At 40.5% G+C, this 16371-nt stretch overlaps 2 protein-coding genes across 2 annotated transcripts; one reads left to right on the forward strand and one right to left on the reverse strand.

The window, feature by feature from the left end:
- Positions 1-2592: 2592 nt before the first annotated feature.
- LOC119423660 (endoplasmic reticulum protein SC65-like) lies at positions 2593-9211 on the reverse strand. The gene is made up of 7 exons (XM_037691066.1): positions 8739-9211; positions 6091-6240; positions 4121-4292; positions 3889-4017; positions 3663-3808; positions 2867-2947; positions 2593-2739 (listed from the first exon to the last, which is right to left on the reverse strand). The coding sequence occupies exons 1-7, from the start codon at positions 9183-9185 to the stop codon at positions 2593-2595; spliced, it is 1272 nt and encodes a 423-aa protein (XP_037546994.1). The 5' UTR covers positions 9186-9211.
- Positions 9212-9821: 610 nt separating this feature from the next.
- Positions 9822-14649, forward strand: fkbp10b (FKBP prolyl isomerase 10b). Its single transcript, XM_037691067.1, has 10 exons — positions 9822-10178; positions 10294-10439; positions 11864-12053; positions 12253-12398; positions 12505-12694; positions 12839-12984; positions 13169-13358; positions 13437-13579; positions 13710-13873; positions 14155-14649. The coding sequence occupies exons 1-10, from the start codon at positions 9982-9984 to the stop codon at positions 14347-14349; spliced, it is 1707 nt and encodes a 568-aa protein (XP_037546995.1). The 5' UTR covers positions 9822-9981; the 3' UTR covers positions 14350-14649.
- The last annotated feature ends 1722 nt before the right edge of the window (positions 14650-16371 follow it).

Here is a 16371-nt window from a genome sequence, read left to right on the forward strand (position 1 = left end):
CAGTGTAAATATCTCATGTTACAACGTGGACACCCCGCTTCTAGACGAGCACGACCTAGATATGTACAATTTTATTTTAATTTTTTTAGTGGGCGCAGCTTCTATTCGGGTGCGCTCAATAGTCTGGAAATTACGGTAATTAAAATCCAATTCCTGCAAATACACTAAAGGTCTGTTTTTAACTAATAATAGTGTAAGTGTTTTAAGGACATCACAATATTTAATCCTGACTAAACAGATCAAGTTTATAAGCAATAACTTGTCAGTTTAAGGTTTCACATTAAAACAAAAATTACTGGGAGTAGTTTTAGTCCTGCCTCTGTTTCCCTCTGGACACGTCAGAATGTCAAATCTGATTCAGAGTAAAATGAAAAGTAGAATCTCGTGTTTTTCTGATACGATTGTTGAACAGGAAACCAGAAGGATTAAGTTACACTGCCAGTCAGCCTACAGTGCAAGCATTAAAATGATTTCTCTTCATTTTTTAAAAGTTTATTAATAAAATTAAAAAAAACTAACTTGCATCTCTCAGAATTTTGCATCATTAAATTAAAATTGTCATCACATCCCTTTGGTAATTTCGTCCACACATGACGTTAAAAATGTAACAGGTCCGAACCTCAGGTGTCACTGTGTTTACGTCCACGGTTGGAGATCACACGGAGTATTTGGACTGACTCCAGGGACTCTGGGCCTCGTTCACCTCTGACTGTTAGTGTAAACGCTCGTATTACCCCACATTAAAAGAATTCTGAAAACCAGAGACTGTGTGGTGACTGGTGTTTGTTGTGTTGCTGCTCATATAAATACACGTAGGACTTCCAAGTCGGTCGCCATCTTTCCTGCAAATAGTTTAAGTTTAAACTAAGATCTCACGCTATCTGTTAGAGCTCAGGTTATATGTTGAGGTCGACTCTCAGCTACTACCACACCATATTATAGCTCCATTTTTTATTGGCATCTTTGTGTTTGCTAAGCTGTGGCGGCCATCTTGTAGGTTAATCTGTTGTCGGGGTCCATTCAGTGATTGCATTCTGAGTTTTAATAAAATCTGTTTTTCAGTTTGCATTATTTAAACATTTCTAAAGATGCATAATTTACAGATTTCACTAAATCAGAAGTTCTGCACAAATCACCCCCCAAGGATTATATCTACTTCCTGCTTTGTTCCGACTCCTTCCACGGCTCCTGCAGACACTTTGTGTTGAACTTGTGACCCGTTATAAGATTTAATAAATAACAAGGGTTAATTCTCTCATTTTATTCCTAAGTTCACCGTTGTTTCTGAAAATCGATGGCAGGTTTTATTGTTTTATTTGTAGCTGAACAAAGTGTTTGTTTTTAAAAAGTGAAATCTTCTTCTTGATCAATAAAACCCGCAAGTATTTCTGTGATCATGACTTTACTCTCATAAGTTCAATAAGGTTGATTAGAATTTTTTTTGTGTGTGTGCAATATCTCCAGCTTATATTTCAAGTAAAAAAAATAAATAAATAAAAAAAAAAATATATATATATATAGTAGAATTTATCGTGATATATTTACACTAGATGTAAAAAAAAAAATTTACAAAAAAATTAAATAATAAAATCTGTGAGGTAATTTTAAAATAATCAGAATCTTAAGACTCCCCTTATAGATGGCTAATAAATAGTTTATAGATAATTATTAATTCCTCTATAAACACTTTATAAATCATTAATAGCTGCTTATTATGCATTAATTAAGAGTGACAGAGACAAAACTGACCAATTCCGTGCCAAATAGTAAGTCACATTTGTTCAGCTATATATTTCATCTAGAGTTATATTAAACATTTCAGACTAAGTTACTACCTTGTGAGCAGAATAAGCATTTGTAAACCTATTTCTTTAGCATATAATATTGTACTTTATCACTACATTATAAGTATCTACAACTAATATTATAGGCTGTCCTAAAGAAATAGGTTTACAAATGCTGATTGTTCTTACAAGGTAGTAACTTAGTCTGAAATGTTTAATATAACAACTTTAGATTAAATATATAGGTGAACAAATTTGACTTACTATTTGGCAAGAAATTGGTCAGTTTTGTCTCTGTCGCCTTAGTAAATGCATAATAAACAATTATTAATGATTTATAAAGTGTTTATAGAGGAATTAACATATCTAGAAAATATTTATCAGCCATCTAAAAGGGGAGCCTTATTGTAAAGTAATATCTATAATCATATTAAATAAAGGAATGACTACAATATAGTTTAAAAATGATGATGCAAGTACCACAAAGACCTGTTTGAGCTGCGTTAAAACACAGGCAGGTACTAAGTTTCATCCATTCACGTTCTGCAAACAAGAGAAACATCTGAGTTGAAGGACTCGCCATGACTAGATGATCGTGGCCGAGATGCCAAACCACACAAAATGTTATGTTGTGTTGAAAGAACTGAGAGGAAATGGGAAATCCTGGATTCACAATATTCAACTAAAATGTCACAATCACAAATTTTAAAAAGTAAAAAAAAAAAAAAAAAAACTAAGTGAAACTCGAAAGACTTGCTGTTGTGGGTCTGATCACAGATGATGCATTCACTGCTCCAGTCTGTTTTCTTTAGATGTCCGATTCACCGGCATCTCCTTTCCCCTTCTCCTGCCTCCAGCTGGCGTAGATGGACTCCTCGTAGTCCCCCAGACCTTCAAACTCAGCATCAGGAGACTCCATGGCCAAACGTGCAGCTTCTTCTGGTCCTAAAAACTCCTGTAAACATCCAAACTACTATTTAAAGTAGAACTGAACCATATGCAGATATGCACATGCGCCAATAATAAAATAAATTATGTTTGAACTTGTCTGACAAAAGTTCAAACCGTCTCATCAGTCTTACCTCGCCCGACTCCAGGGACTTTCCTGCAAATTTCGATATCCATTTTAGTGTCACCGTGTAGTTGTAGTGTTTGAAAGCCTCCTGGTAAAACAAATTAATCATCAGTATGAATTTAGGACAAATAAACTATAATTATTACAGAATTATAGTAAAGTTTTAGTAGCATTAAGCAGACTAGACATGTAACTGCAACCAGTAAACACTCCTCAAAGTGCTTCTGGTTTCCCTCAAACATCTAATTCTGTCCCTAAGGTTTGATTCCCTGAGCAATTTTTACATTTACTTATTATTAGAATAAATAATGTTTAACTGTGAGATTTAAATCTTTTTATATTCAGCACAAAAATGATTTTGAGATCCTGGATATTAATACTCATTCGCCCCACTCTGAGCCCATGAGCAAGGCCCTTAACCCCCACCATGTGCTCCCTAAACAGGTCTCTCTTGAAAATGAGTTCTTGTGGCTCAATGAGACTAACCTGGATAAATAAAGGCTAAATGAAAAAAAAAAAAATACTAAACAGACATAAACTCGTTTTGCTTAAGATTAACAATTTTATCAGTGTTTTTGTTTATCATTTTTTTTATATATAGTATTGGAATACCATTATACTGTATGCACCAACAAAATAAATCATGTAACCATCTCCTCATAAAATGGAGCTTAACTGTAAATTCACCCATTCGTATTTTTTAACTCATCGTTACTGTTAAAGCGTCTAGCTAATCCATTTTCTCATCTTTTTCAGAATATATTAGAAAATCAAGGATTGGTTTTGATAAATGTAGTTCTTACTGGTCTGGGTTTGAAGTGATTGGGCTGAAGGCCCCACTGTTGACTGTAGGCTTTATAATACATCAGGTTCTGCTTCATGACCTGGTCCTCTGGCTCGAACAGGGAATAGCTGTACGCACAAGGAACTGCTCTGCAGCCGTCGTTCACTGCTCAGAGAAGACAGGAATCATGCTGGGTGATGGAGGCGCTGATGGGTAAGCTCAACTGATGGGAAAACTCAACTTACACTTGTAATACGCATACTGGAGGTGGTGGTAAATAGTGGCCACAAAGTTCTCCACAAAGTAACCTCCAACGTTGGGCATCAAGTTTTCCTCACACTTTAATTTGCACTTCAATGCATCAATGTAGACTTCTGTTAAGAGGTGTGTCCAAGAAGAATATTTAGAGATGGACAAAACCAATCTAGTAAATGTCTGAGTATAGTGACAGTCTAGATGTGATTAAATACTGTATACCTGCTATGAGGGAGTAGAAGTCCCTGTCCGGTGAGAAATGACCGATTCCTTCGCATTCGGCCTGACAGAGGTCGAACTCCTGCAGGTAGAGTCTCAGAACTTCCTCCAGAAGCTCCACGCTGCTGCTATAGTCGCCTGAACTCATCAGTTTCACTCCTCTCACAAAGGAGGCCTGGAATCAGAAAACCAGTCAGTATCTGGTGTGACCACCATTTTCCTCATGCAGTGCAACACGTCTTCATAGAGTGGATCAGGTTGTTGATTGTGGCCTGTTGAATGTTGGTCCACTCCTCTTCAGTGGCTGTGTGAAGTTGCTGGATATAGTCAGGAACTGAAACATGCTGTCATATACGCCAATCCAGAGAGCATCCCAAACATGCTCACATGTGATGTGTATGGTGAGTATGGAAACCATGCAAGAACTGGGATGTTTTCAGCTTCCAGGAATTGTGTACAAGCAGCATGGGGCCGTGCATTATCCTGCTGCAACATGAGGTGATGGTCATGAAAGAATGGCTCAACAATGGGCCTCAGGATCTCATCACCGTATCTCTGTCCATTCAAAATGCCACCAGTAAAAAGCACCTATGTTCGTTGTCCATATTGTATGCCTGCCTGTACCATAACCTCACTGCCACTATGGGCCACACGATTTACAATGGCACTGGTGCAGTCTGCCATCTGCCCTGCACAGTGAAAACCGGGATTCATCCGTGAAGAGAACACCTCCAACATACACCATCAAATATGAGCATTTGCCCACTCAAGTCAGTTATGACGATGAACTGCAGTCAGGTAGGGTCCCCATTGAGAACGACGAGCATGCAGATGAGCTTCCCTGTGACGGTTTCTGACAGTTTGTGCAGAAATTCCTCAGTTGTGCAAACTGACTGTTGCAGCAGCTGTCCATGTGGCTGGTCTTGAACGATCTTAGAGGTGAAGATGTTGGGTGTGGGGGTCCTGGGCTGGTGTTACACGTGGTCTGCCGTTGTGAGGACAGTTGTACTGCCAAATTCTTTGAATACGACTTATGTTAAAGAAATAAGCATTCAATTCACGGGCAACGGCTCTGGTGGACATTCCTGCAGTCACCATGCCAATTACATGCTCCCTCATAACTTTAACATCTGTGTCATTGTGCTGTGTGATAAAACTGCACGTTTTAGAGTGGCCTTTTATTGTGGTCAGCCTAAGGCCCACCTGTGCAATAATCATGCTGTCTAATCAGCATCTTGATATGCTACACCTGCGAGGTGGGTGGATTGTTTCAGCAAAGGAGAAGTGCTCACTAAACACAGATTTACACAAATTTGTGAACAATATTTGAGAGAAAAAGCATTTTGTGTACATAGAAAAAGTCTTAGAACATTGAGTTCATCTCATTGAAATGTTTGTATTTAAACTAACCTCCCTTATCATTTGTGGAAATTATGCTTTCTATTTTTTTATTTTTAAAGAATAGTTTCCTCAAATGATAAGGGTGGCTGGAGATTATTCTATGGTGACCAAGGCCACCATTAGCCACCCCTTGGATCCGCCAGGTTATGAATAAGATTGCTCCACTCAGCAGGAGCCGTCATTCTGTGGTGCTCTGGACAAGCAAAGAAAAAAATTATAATAATGCAACGCACACACACAAACGCACCACTATTTATGCAGTGTAACTCCTACTCACTTGAACATCTTGCACCAAAAACATTAAAGTTTGTTCAAGTCAGAATTTTTTTTTTCTTCTTTTGTTTTCCATTCATTTAATGGATTACCAACAAAGTTGACTAATGCAGATGTCGTCTTGTGAATCTGAGACTTTTAGTTTGACCCTAACTTTTTATTTACTGTTCTCTTTCACATATAGCTCTTTAGACAGTGAGACGTTCAAACTGGATCAGTTTGAGAACATTATACAGGGTTAGTCTGCTCTTTAGGATGGATTGTTCTACATCGTACAACCTTCTGCTGGGTTTGCTCACCTCATAAATCTGCTCCTCGTGGTCGATGAGGTAACCGTCCAGGTCATACTCCTTCTTGTACGTCTCCATCAGCTGATTCATCTCCTGGTCCCCGGGGTTCCTCTGGAGGAAGGTGTAGGCACACGGGATGGCCCTCTGTAGGTCGTTCAGCTGCACACACAAATCATCGCTACTGTGGTCAAGAAACTGAAGTAAAAAAATTTTTTTTTTTCTCTCAGATTAGCAAAACTGTTAAATGGGGAAAAAACAGCTTTAACAAAACACCTGCATGACCGTGAGAATCATCTCTTTTCTACTCTGGCTCTCGCTCAAGGTGGACGCTCCTGCTCTCCCCCTGTTCTCCTCTTCCTTCTGCTTCGCTCTCTATGTTTGAAGCTCCCGGTACACATTTCCCGAATGAAAAATACGTTTATGGATCTGATGAGCTGGACTTTCAACGCAATCGACCAAATCTTTTCAACAAAATGACAGGGTCCTGGAGAACCCTCTTGTCCGGCTGAGACTCACGCTGCGGGGTACATCAGAGATCTGTGGGGAGTGTGGCAGCTGATGCGTCTCTCAGCTCTGTCTCAGGAGGACGCTGAAGATGTTTACATATTTGGATTTATGATAGCAGGAGTTCTGCTCTTTGGCATCGGCGGGGCTCTGTTTTATCGACTTTTGAAGAAGACTTCGGCAGCAGTTTCGGCCATGACAAAGCTTCCGAGTCAGTGCGAAGGTTTGGTTTGTGCTACGAGTACTCGAAATGAGTCCCCAAAGCTCAATGGGATTAACCTGTATAAATAAAGGTTGAATGAAGAAAAAAAATCCAACTGATTTATGAGCTAAACTGTGAGATGGAGGCGATTTGTGAGACTCGCAGGCCACCCGCGGCTCCTAGGACTCGTCAGCATGTTGGGATCGACCTTGAAGAGAGCTCATAACACGGATCAGTCGAGTGAATACCCATAAATTTGTCCATTTTGGACCGGAAAGTTCCAACAGCACTCAAGGCTGACAAGAAAAAACAGTCTGCCTGAAGAAAATTCAACAATTGTGGCTTATCTGAATCTGACTCCCCCGTTTGGCCTCGAATATGAGCCGACTGTCAAATTTCTCCTGGGACATGGGTAACTAGGGACAAAAGCTTTGTCTGTTGCAACCCCCCAAAGAGAACTTCTGTGCAGGCTTATCAGAACTGCTGGCTGAAACAACATCATCAGAACCGTGGCGTATCTGAAAGTGCTCATGGACAAATCTCAACGTCTTGACGTCAGATGCATATGTAATGTGTTGATGAATGTGTTTGCTGGTAGAGATTTTTAATGGCTCAAATCGTGTCCTGATAGGACAAGATGTGAAGAGATCTTTTTATTAATACCACTATCGATCCTTATGGTTCTTAACCTTTTTTTTTTTTTATTTAAAAGTATTCTGATAAAGAATAAAGGACCACGCTTGCAGCAGCAACGTGCACTCCGCCCATCTTTCGGACGACTACGAATATAATTTCACCGTATTTTGGTACAATGATAATGATTCTGATCTCTGAGCTGATAAAACTGTCCTGCATCCTTGAAGAAAGTTTAAATTAACTGCTTGTCATAGTCTGCCCTTTTAGTTTGTTTTCTTTGTTTATCTGGTCTTTAGTTCCTGTTCTGTCATAATCTGTCCTGTTATTTTTGCGCTTATCCTCCTCTCTGTTCCTTTTTCTCTTCCTAGTGTTTTGCCTCCATCATGTGGTGTATGAAAGTTACTACTCCCTCATTAAGTTCCAGGTTTCTTCACCTGTTGTCCTCACAGCTGTTTGTCATTTGTCTCGTCAGTGTTGAAGAATTTAAGTCAGTGTGTTAAGTTGTCCGGTATCTGGGCATTTCCTCATGAAGACTCCTGGCTCCAGTTTCATGTCCTGCACTAAGCCCTGGTTTTTGTCTCCCTTCCTGACCATGTATTTATTAATTTAAGTTTTTGTGGCCCAGTTAGCCCCCCTTTTTTTTAAATCAAATACTTTTTCTTTGCTATAAATCTGAGTAATCTGAGTCCTCCCTGCATTTTTGGGTTCAAACCACCAAATCCTTACAGTGCTGCTCAGTGTGTCATAGTGCAAAAGTATGGAATCTTGTTTCTGCCATTCAAAAAAAAAAGAAGTTAAATATGTCATAGGAGTTTCAAATCTTAATTATGAGATGGTCATACAATTTTGAAATAAAGTCAAAATTAGTTATAATCACATTTAATAATTATGACATTTAATGTAAGAATTAAATTTCTACCTCCATTATTTTTTTAAGCCCATTGACTTTATCCCATAGTTATGACTTTGAAACTCTGACATTTCATTTGGCAGTTCTTTTTTTATTTTTCAGTGAAACAGGCTTCCATACAAATGATTCAGCCAAGAACAGGGTGATCTATCATAAACTTTTTTTTTTACCAAGATTTAAAACTGCAGCAGTACAAAGTAAAGAGGCACTGAACATGTTATATTTTGTTATTTATCTTTAAAGTTTTGCAGACGAGCTAAACAAGACAAAGTGGGCATCTGGTAAGGATGCAAACTTGTTGTGCTGTTGCTCCTCATAAAACATGTAACATAATTTTTTTTTTAGTCTTTCCCCGTGTTTTATCAGCAATATGATCTGTTTCTAATTAGAACAAACACTTGTCACCTCGGAATAGGCAAAGTGCAGATATCTGTACGGGGATCTTGTGCTGAACTCTTCCAGGGTCTCCCTGCCGGGGGGAGGCAGCTGCAGGGCTGGGAGGTGCGCTCTGCACCTCCTCTGACAGCGCGCAGTCCGCAGGATGCGCCAGAACGCGCGGAGATCCGGAGCTGCAGTGAAGAACGGCTCCATGTGGTCGCAGAGGAGCGCGCAGACGCGCACCGAGTCCTGGTGAAGACGGCGCAGACGCAAACTCAACTCCAAGTACCGGATCGACTCGGTCCAGTTCCTCGCTGCGTAAAAGTCCTTGGCCAGCCCGTAGGCGGTGTTGAGGGGCGCGAGCTCCTCTGCGGGGAAACTCCTGAAGCTGTAGCTCTCATATTGTGCAGATGTCCCAGCTAAAGCCGCACAGAGGAATATTAACCGCAAACCTTGTGCACGCAATTCAACCATGATTTGGTCGCCGTCCTCTCTGCAGCTCCCCCACTTTTTGTGTGGGGGGTCTGTTAAAGAGCTCAGGGGTCTGTGGGAATTCTGGGATTGGGTCCTTCAAAGCCAGCTCGGGTTGCAAAGAATAAACCAGCTGCGCCACTCAAATGCGTAATTGCGCACGAGTGCTCATGTTTATTTTTGCGTTTACAAACAAGACTGGTTCAGTTTTGTATTAAAACTATAGAACAAGCTTATCAGTGATGCTCGTGTTGGATCATTTTGGGCTTTTTCAAATATAGTTCCTGATTCACATGAAGTCTGTGTGAGGGGTGGGTTATCTAATGCGCAGCAGGATCAGAATTAAACTGGTTGATCCAGACAGAGGCGGGATCTGTTTCCAGCTGTGATGCTTGGATTTCAAAATAAAACCAAGTATTTCACGTTTGAAGGCACAAGAACTAAACTCAGAAGATTTTTTTTAGGCAGATTAAACGGATGTTGCGTAACAAAAAAAGTTACATTTAGGTAAAAAAAAGAAGAAGAAAAGGCATGAAACATTTGTCCTTTTATTTTTGAAAGGAAGCAGATTTTGTCCTCCTTGCTGGAAGTCTGACAGAAGCTCTTCCCACTCCTCCTAACATTCCTCCCACTGTGGGGGGAAAAACTGCAGACCTGGAGTTTGTCCACGTTTACAGCGCTCCGCTCCACATCATCTCCCACCCTGCAGGCCTGTACCTGAACGCACCTTAGATTTCCTTTTTTTGTTTCTTTTAAATCAGTTTTCATCATTAAAGCGAGCTGACCTTTGTGTAAAAACATGTTTAGCCTGTGCCTGGTCGTGTCTTTCCTCTCTACGTGGCTTTCCGTGAAGTGTAACCCCAGTCCCGTCTTGGGAGACGTAGTCGTGGACAGATACGACGTCCCCAAAGATTGTCCGAGAGAGGCGAAAACCGGGGACTCAGTCCGCTACCATTATAACGCCACGTTTCTGAACGGGAGCGCGTTAGATTCAAGGTGAGTTGGACATTTGAGCACTTCAAGTTTTCTGCTGGAAACAACTTTTAATGCGTCTTTCTGCATGTTGACCCACTTCCTTTTCTTTCTTTTGCCCTCTTGGTTTCTTCCTCAGCCACCAGAGAGGAGCAGCTAAAGTGGGTCTGATCGGGGAGGGTCGGCTCATCGCTGGGGTGGACAAAGGCCTGCAGGGGATGTGCGTAAAGGAGCGCAGGAGGATCACCGTCCCTCCTCACTTGGCTTATGGAAGCACAGGCGCAGGTAAATATCAGTAGATGTGCTTTAGGTGGAAGCTCTTCTACTTTAGCTTGTTGTGCAGCAAAACATAAAAATCAGTTAATTTGGTCTTCACATAGTGCTTCAAGAGTGAACTGCAGGCAGGCCTCTTGTCTTGGAGGATGCTAGTTACTTGAAAAAAATCATTAGACGACTCCTTAGTATGAAAGCATTTTTTTGAGTTAGTTTGTTTTTTTTAATTTCACCTTTAAACCTACTTAAACGTATTCGTATTTACTGATGATGCTCTGATTTACACAACAGATATGTTTGTAAAGAGCCGGTGAATTCATTATTTAATTAATTTATTTTTTTGTAATTAATATGAATGCATTTTTTGGATGATGACATCAATAATGTGTATCGCAAACAAAACTTCACATTGCTGAGATGAACAGTTGTTGAGATATTTGGACGCACATGAACAGGAAGTGATGTCAAAGGGGAACATGCATGTGAACAGAGCGTTGCTACAATGGCTAACAGACCATAGAGATGATGATGTTTCTATAGATTATTCTGAGTCGATATCAGAGAGATGAAGAGTTGGAGTTCCATTAATATTGTTTCGATAAACAAATAACAGGAAGGTCCCCTTTGATGTCACTTCCTGTTCCACTTTGGCCCCAAGTTGGCAAGAAAAACAGCTATGTGACAGAATGGATTAAATCAGGTGTATTATGTCAAATTTCTTAAATATTAGATGTTTTCTTCCACTTTGTGTGTTTTATAAGATATTCATGTTCGTCACTTTCATGCATTTGTTTCAAACTATTCCAAAGACCAGCTCTTCAAAAACTAGTTTGCAGTCTCAACTTTTAGAAACTTTTACTGGTAGGCTGTTAATTGGCGATGATGAAATCTTCATATTACTTATAAACTTATGTTGACGCTCTTAAATTATTCCCCCATGTGGTCTTTCATCAAGTGATGGGACCCTCGTTCATCTGGACACGAACACCTCCATTTCCAGTTAGGAAGAATGTATGGAAGATAATTAATGCCAACATAATTTTAACTTACAACATCAAAATTCAAAGAAATCACTGTTTTATTAATCAACTGCAGCAAATAATGTTTGTTTTTGAGGACCTGGAATGTGTCTACATGTGCGAAGAATACTATCCATTAAACAGTAAACCTGGTTCAGGTCTGGTTAACAGGAAACAGCTGGTTTCTGGGTCACCATGAACCTGTACAGCTCAGTTTAGTCCAGAGTCTTTTGTTTGGGAGATAACTGGTGAAGCAAACAGCAAGTGTTGAGCTGGGATTCAAATTGATTAAACTGGTAAAAAAAAAAATAGCTGTAAATCTAATTATTCCACTTGCTGGGCACTAATCAAAACGCAACCTGTAAACGAGCTGTTTGTAACTTAAAGTTCTAAACCCGCCTCGGTCCATATTTCCAGGGGACGCGGTTCCTCCAGATACCACCCTGGTGTTTGATGTCCACCTCCTGGATCTGTGGAACAAAGACGATCTGGTCGTCACCAAAACCATCAGCACTCCCAAAGACTGCAAACGCTCCGTGATGCGCACCGACTTCGTGCGTTACCACTTCAACGGCACGCTGCTCGATGGCACCCCCTTCGACTCCAGGTCAGCTCTTCGGATCGGTGCTCCTGTTTGGAGAACGCTCTGACGACCAGTAGTTCCATTTAAACCGACAATCGTGCCGCCTAAACTTTAAAGCTTTATTAAATTGTATACCCCATGTGTGTGTGTCTGCACTGTGTCATCCAGGGATGTTTGTGTGAAGTTGTGTGTCTTGACTTTGCACTTGTATGAGCCCGCGCAGCTACACCAGGAAGCAGACCCACAACTCTCTGGTGGGTGAAGGTTGGCTGATCAAAGGCATGGATGAGGGGCTGCTGGGCATGTGCGTGGGAGAGATCAGGCACATCACCATCCCGCCGTTCAAAGCATACGGAGAGAAGGGATCCGGTACGAAGAAGTGACAAAAGATGCAATCTCAGTTGTTACAGCCATGCCTCGTAGCTTCCTGTGGACAAATTTAAACGTCTGAAATCCTCCACTTCCTGTCTGGCAGGGACGGAGATCCCTCCTCAGGCCACACTGGTGTTCGACGTCCTGTTGGATGACATTCACAACCCCAAGGATAACATCACCGTCGAGGACCAGGTGGTTCCCGATCCGTGCATTCGCAAGTCCGTGGTGGGCGACTACATTCGGTACCATTACAACGGAACGTTCCTGAACGGCGTCACCTTTGACACCAGGTGAGCTCAAATCTGACGGCACATTATTTAACAGACGGGCTTACATTCACGGTTTCAACTAAAACTCCTAAACAAAAAAAGTGAAGTTTATGATACAGTGTGTATTTTTGACATTCAAAAAACCTCGGTATGCGTTTATTCCAGTTATCAAAGGAACGGCACTTACAACACGTACATCGGGATGGGGTATGTGATCCAGGGCATGGACCAGGCCCTGCTGGGGGTCTGCATCGGAGAGAGGAGGAGAGTCATCATTCCTCCTCATCTGGCTTATGGAGAGCAAGGAGCTGGTGAGTTACTACTTGAGGTTTATACAAATTTCTCCCCCACAAACTCGCATCAAATGGAAGGGCAACGGACGTCCTGAGAAAAGTCTGGCTCTGGATCTTGGACTTGCTCCGACCCACGGCGTCTGCGATTCTTTAAGCTCGTCTAAACCGAGTCCTTGAGATGAGACCTTTTCATTGTGTGCAGGTGATGTGATCCCACCGTCAGCAGCTCTGGTCTTCGACGTCCACGTCGTCGACTTCCATAACCCCAGTGATAAGGTCGAGATCCATGTCACCTTCAGACCTGAGGCGTGCAACGACACCACGGCTGTCAACGACCTCGTCCACTACCACTACAACTGCACTCTGCTGGACGGGACTCTGCTGTTTTCCTCGTGAGTCACCGTGCGTCACCGTGCGTAGTTCTTTGGACAGATTTAGCAGAAGTTTAAGTTGCACCTCCTCTCCCACAGACACAACTACGAGAACGTCCAGGATGCGGTTCTGGGGGCGGACAAGGTGATTGATGGGCTGGATGAGGGTTTGCAGGGCATGTGCGTCGGGGAGAAGAGGCTGGTCACGGTGCCGCCTCACCTCGGACACGGAGAAAAAGGAGGTGAGGATTCTGCTGTGAAACATGATTTATTTAGTTTAAACTTAAATCTGCAAGGATTGATACGTATCCATCGTAAGCATTGTTCTGCACGAACTTTAGCTGCTGAGTTAAAGATGGTTCTGTCTGCTAGGTTCTGGCGTTCCGAGCAGTGCCGTGCTGCTGTTTGACATCGAACTGGTGAGCTTTGAGAAGGGCGTGCCACCAGGGTACCTGTTCGTGTGGCTCGAGGAGTCTCCCAAAGATCTGTTTAGTCTTCTGGATTTAAACAAGAATGAAGAGGTGCTACTAGAGGAGGTATGTCTGTGCTCTGTCACAAGAAAAAAAAAAACCCCAACTTAGTTATAATTTAAGGCTGGATATATAATCATAAAATGACTCACTGTGGAATTGTTTTTAATTAATCAATAAGGCTCTGTGCAACGCTATGGTTTAATTTGGCGCCATCTGGTGGTGAATTCAGGAATAGCAGCTAAAAGACATTTTATTTATCATAAAGAGAAATGCCTTTACTAATGTCCACTGCATGTTGTCCACATTACACCATTACCCATGATGCTTTGTTTTTTGAACATTAGTTTAGGGAGTTCATCAAGCTGCAGGTGGCAGAGGGAAAAGGCCGGATAAAGCCCGGGCTGACCATGGAGTCGGTTGTGGCCGACATGTTCCAAAACCAGGACCGCAATAAAGACGGAGTGATAACGGCCAACGAGCTGAAACTAAAGGTGGACGAAGACGTCGAGCGGGAGCAGACGAGGCATGAGGAGTTGTGAGAAGAAAAAATACAATGTTTTGGTTTTCTCTCAGGGATAAACCTCAAAAAAACCTTAAAAACATGAACAATCATCAGTGAGTGTTTCAGTGTCAGTTTATTATCTACGAAAAACTTTGGATGATTTATTTTTTATTTTTATGACAAGTAAACAGAATAAAGGGTTTGTTAGGGAGTTTTTTTTCAATGTGTTTTAGAAAATAACAGCTAAGAAACGAGCACCTTTGTCCCTGAATGTCACATTAAAGTGTTTGTTGAAAGAGATGTTTCATTTTTTTTTCTTGCAGTTCTCTGTTAAACTGTTGGAAGTAGGGATGCACGATATTATCGCCATGATATCAGTATCGGCCGATATTAGCAATAAAGTTAAATATCGGCCAGGCCAGCACGAGCACGTTATGATGGCATGCGCGCCGTTGAGTTTAATTTATGAAAATTTACACATTTGCACTGTTCAAGTGTTGTCATTGTGTTAGAGTAAATGTCATGAATAAATTTGACATTAAACATAATCCAAGTTGAAGTGTTACGTAATTTTCAGACCCCTTTTTGACATCGACATTTGGTAGCAGGCCAAATTGACAAAGACCATGCAGAATAATGTATTTTAATTCCACAGCAGAGAAAGCTAGTCTCTGTAAAGAGATCTAGGGAAGAAAAAAAATATCTGTTGGTATTGGCCAAATAAGTTTTAACATATCGGCATATCGGCCAAAAATCCAATATCGTTGGAAGCACCATGTCTGTTTTTGGTATTTCGGAAACAAAACTGTTACACATTAGATTTTAATGTTATAGTCAGAGTTGATGTATTTCTTATGGGAAGAAGTAGACTTTTTTTTTTTAATAACTTTTCCCCGCTCTGATTTTTTGCAGTTCAAGTCTGTATATTTCAGGTCGGTCCTGTAAAACATGTCAGAAAATTCAAATACTTTGAATAAAATACTAGCTGAAGTTCCACAATTTCTCCTTTTCTTTTTTTTTTTAACCAATGTTCGGTATATTGTAAAGGACAGGACAATGTACCAACAACTGCACATGTCTATCTAGCTAGATAGCTAACTATCTATACTTCTCTATAGAGCTATATAGATATGGATAGATAACTAGATAGAAAACTATATATAGATAGAAAGCTATATAGACAGCTTTATAGATAGCCAAATAGATATATAGATAGAAAGCCAAATAGATATATAGATAGAAAGCTATATAGATATAGATAGAAAGCTATATAGATAGCTATATAGATATCGATGGATAAAAAGCTATATAGATATACATAAAGCTATATAGATAATAGCTATATAGATATGTATAGAACATTATATAGATAGCTATATAGATAATAGCTATATAGAGAGCTATATAAATAGCTATAAAGATAGCTTTATAGATATAGATAGATAGCTATATAGATATATCTCTATATTTATCTATCTATATAGCTATCTCTATACATCTATCTATATAGCTTTCTATCTTTATCTAGCTATTTATATAGCTATCTATATCTATATTGCTATCAATATCTTTCTATCTATAGCTATATAGCTATCTATAGCGTTATATCTATCTATATAGCTATTTATCTATATTGTTATCTATATATCTAAAAAAGTTAAATCTGGTCCTCTGGACATTCAAAAAAAAACAAAACAAAGCAAAACAAAAAAATGTAGAAACGTTTCGTCTCTCGTCCGAGAGACTTCTTCAGTCTGAGGTGCTGTATTCAGCTCAGTCTCTTAAATAGCACCTTCTCAGAGTGGATCAACCAGTTTTGCTGCTGACAACCAAAACCAGCTGATCACATGCTCAAGAAGGACCATCAGCCTAACAATGGATCATTAGCACACTGATGGCTGTTTACTACTCACAGAGGGCTGAGTGATACTAGCAATCACAGCATTGTAAGAGGGGGACAATTGAACACGTAGGCCTCCACCCCTGTTTAATGATGGACGGTTTCTTTTCACAAAGATGGCCTCCTTTACTCCTCTCTCAAACCATCGTTCCTCTCTAT

The sequence above is a fragment of the Nematolebias whitei genome, chromosome 17, assembly GCF_014905685.2.
Source record: "Nematolebias whitei isolate Nwh7 chromosome 17, NemWhi1, whole genome shotgun sequence".
NCBI classification, from domain to species: domain Eukaryota; kingdom Metazoa; phylum Chordata; class Actinopteri; order Cyprinodontiformes; family Rivulidae; genus Nematolebias; species Nematolebias whitei.

Excerpts from the sequence above, each read along its gene's own strand:
- LOC119423660 (XM_037691066.1), bottom strand. The coding sequence starts at position 9,185 with ATGGTTGAATTGCGTGCACAAGGTTTGCGGTTAATATTCCTCTGTGCG. Across the intron at positions 6,241-8,738 it reads TGCACTTTGCCTATTCCGAG|CTGAACGACCTACAGAGGGC; the intron begins GTGACAAGTGTT and ends TTGTGTGTGCAG. Across the intron at positions 2,948-3,662 it reads ATCACTTCAAACCCAGACCA|GAGGCTTTCAAACACTACAA; the intron begins GTAAGAACTACA and ends TTGTTTTACCAG.
- fkbp10b (XM_037691067.1), top strand. The coding sequence starts at position 9,982 with ATGTTTAGCCTGTGCCTGGTCGTGTCTTTCCTCTCTACGTGGCTTTCC. Across the intron at positions 10,179-10,293 it reads GGGAGCGCGTTAGATTCAAG|CCACCAGAGAGGAGCAGCTA; the intron begins GTGAGTTGGACA and ends TTTCTTCCTCAG. Across the intron at positions 12,695-12,838 it reads GGCGTCACCTTTGACACCAG|TTATCAAAGGAACGGCACTT; the intron begins GTGAGCTCAAAT and ends CGTTTATTCCAG.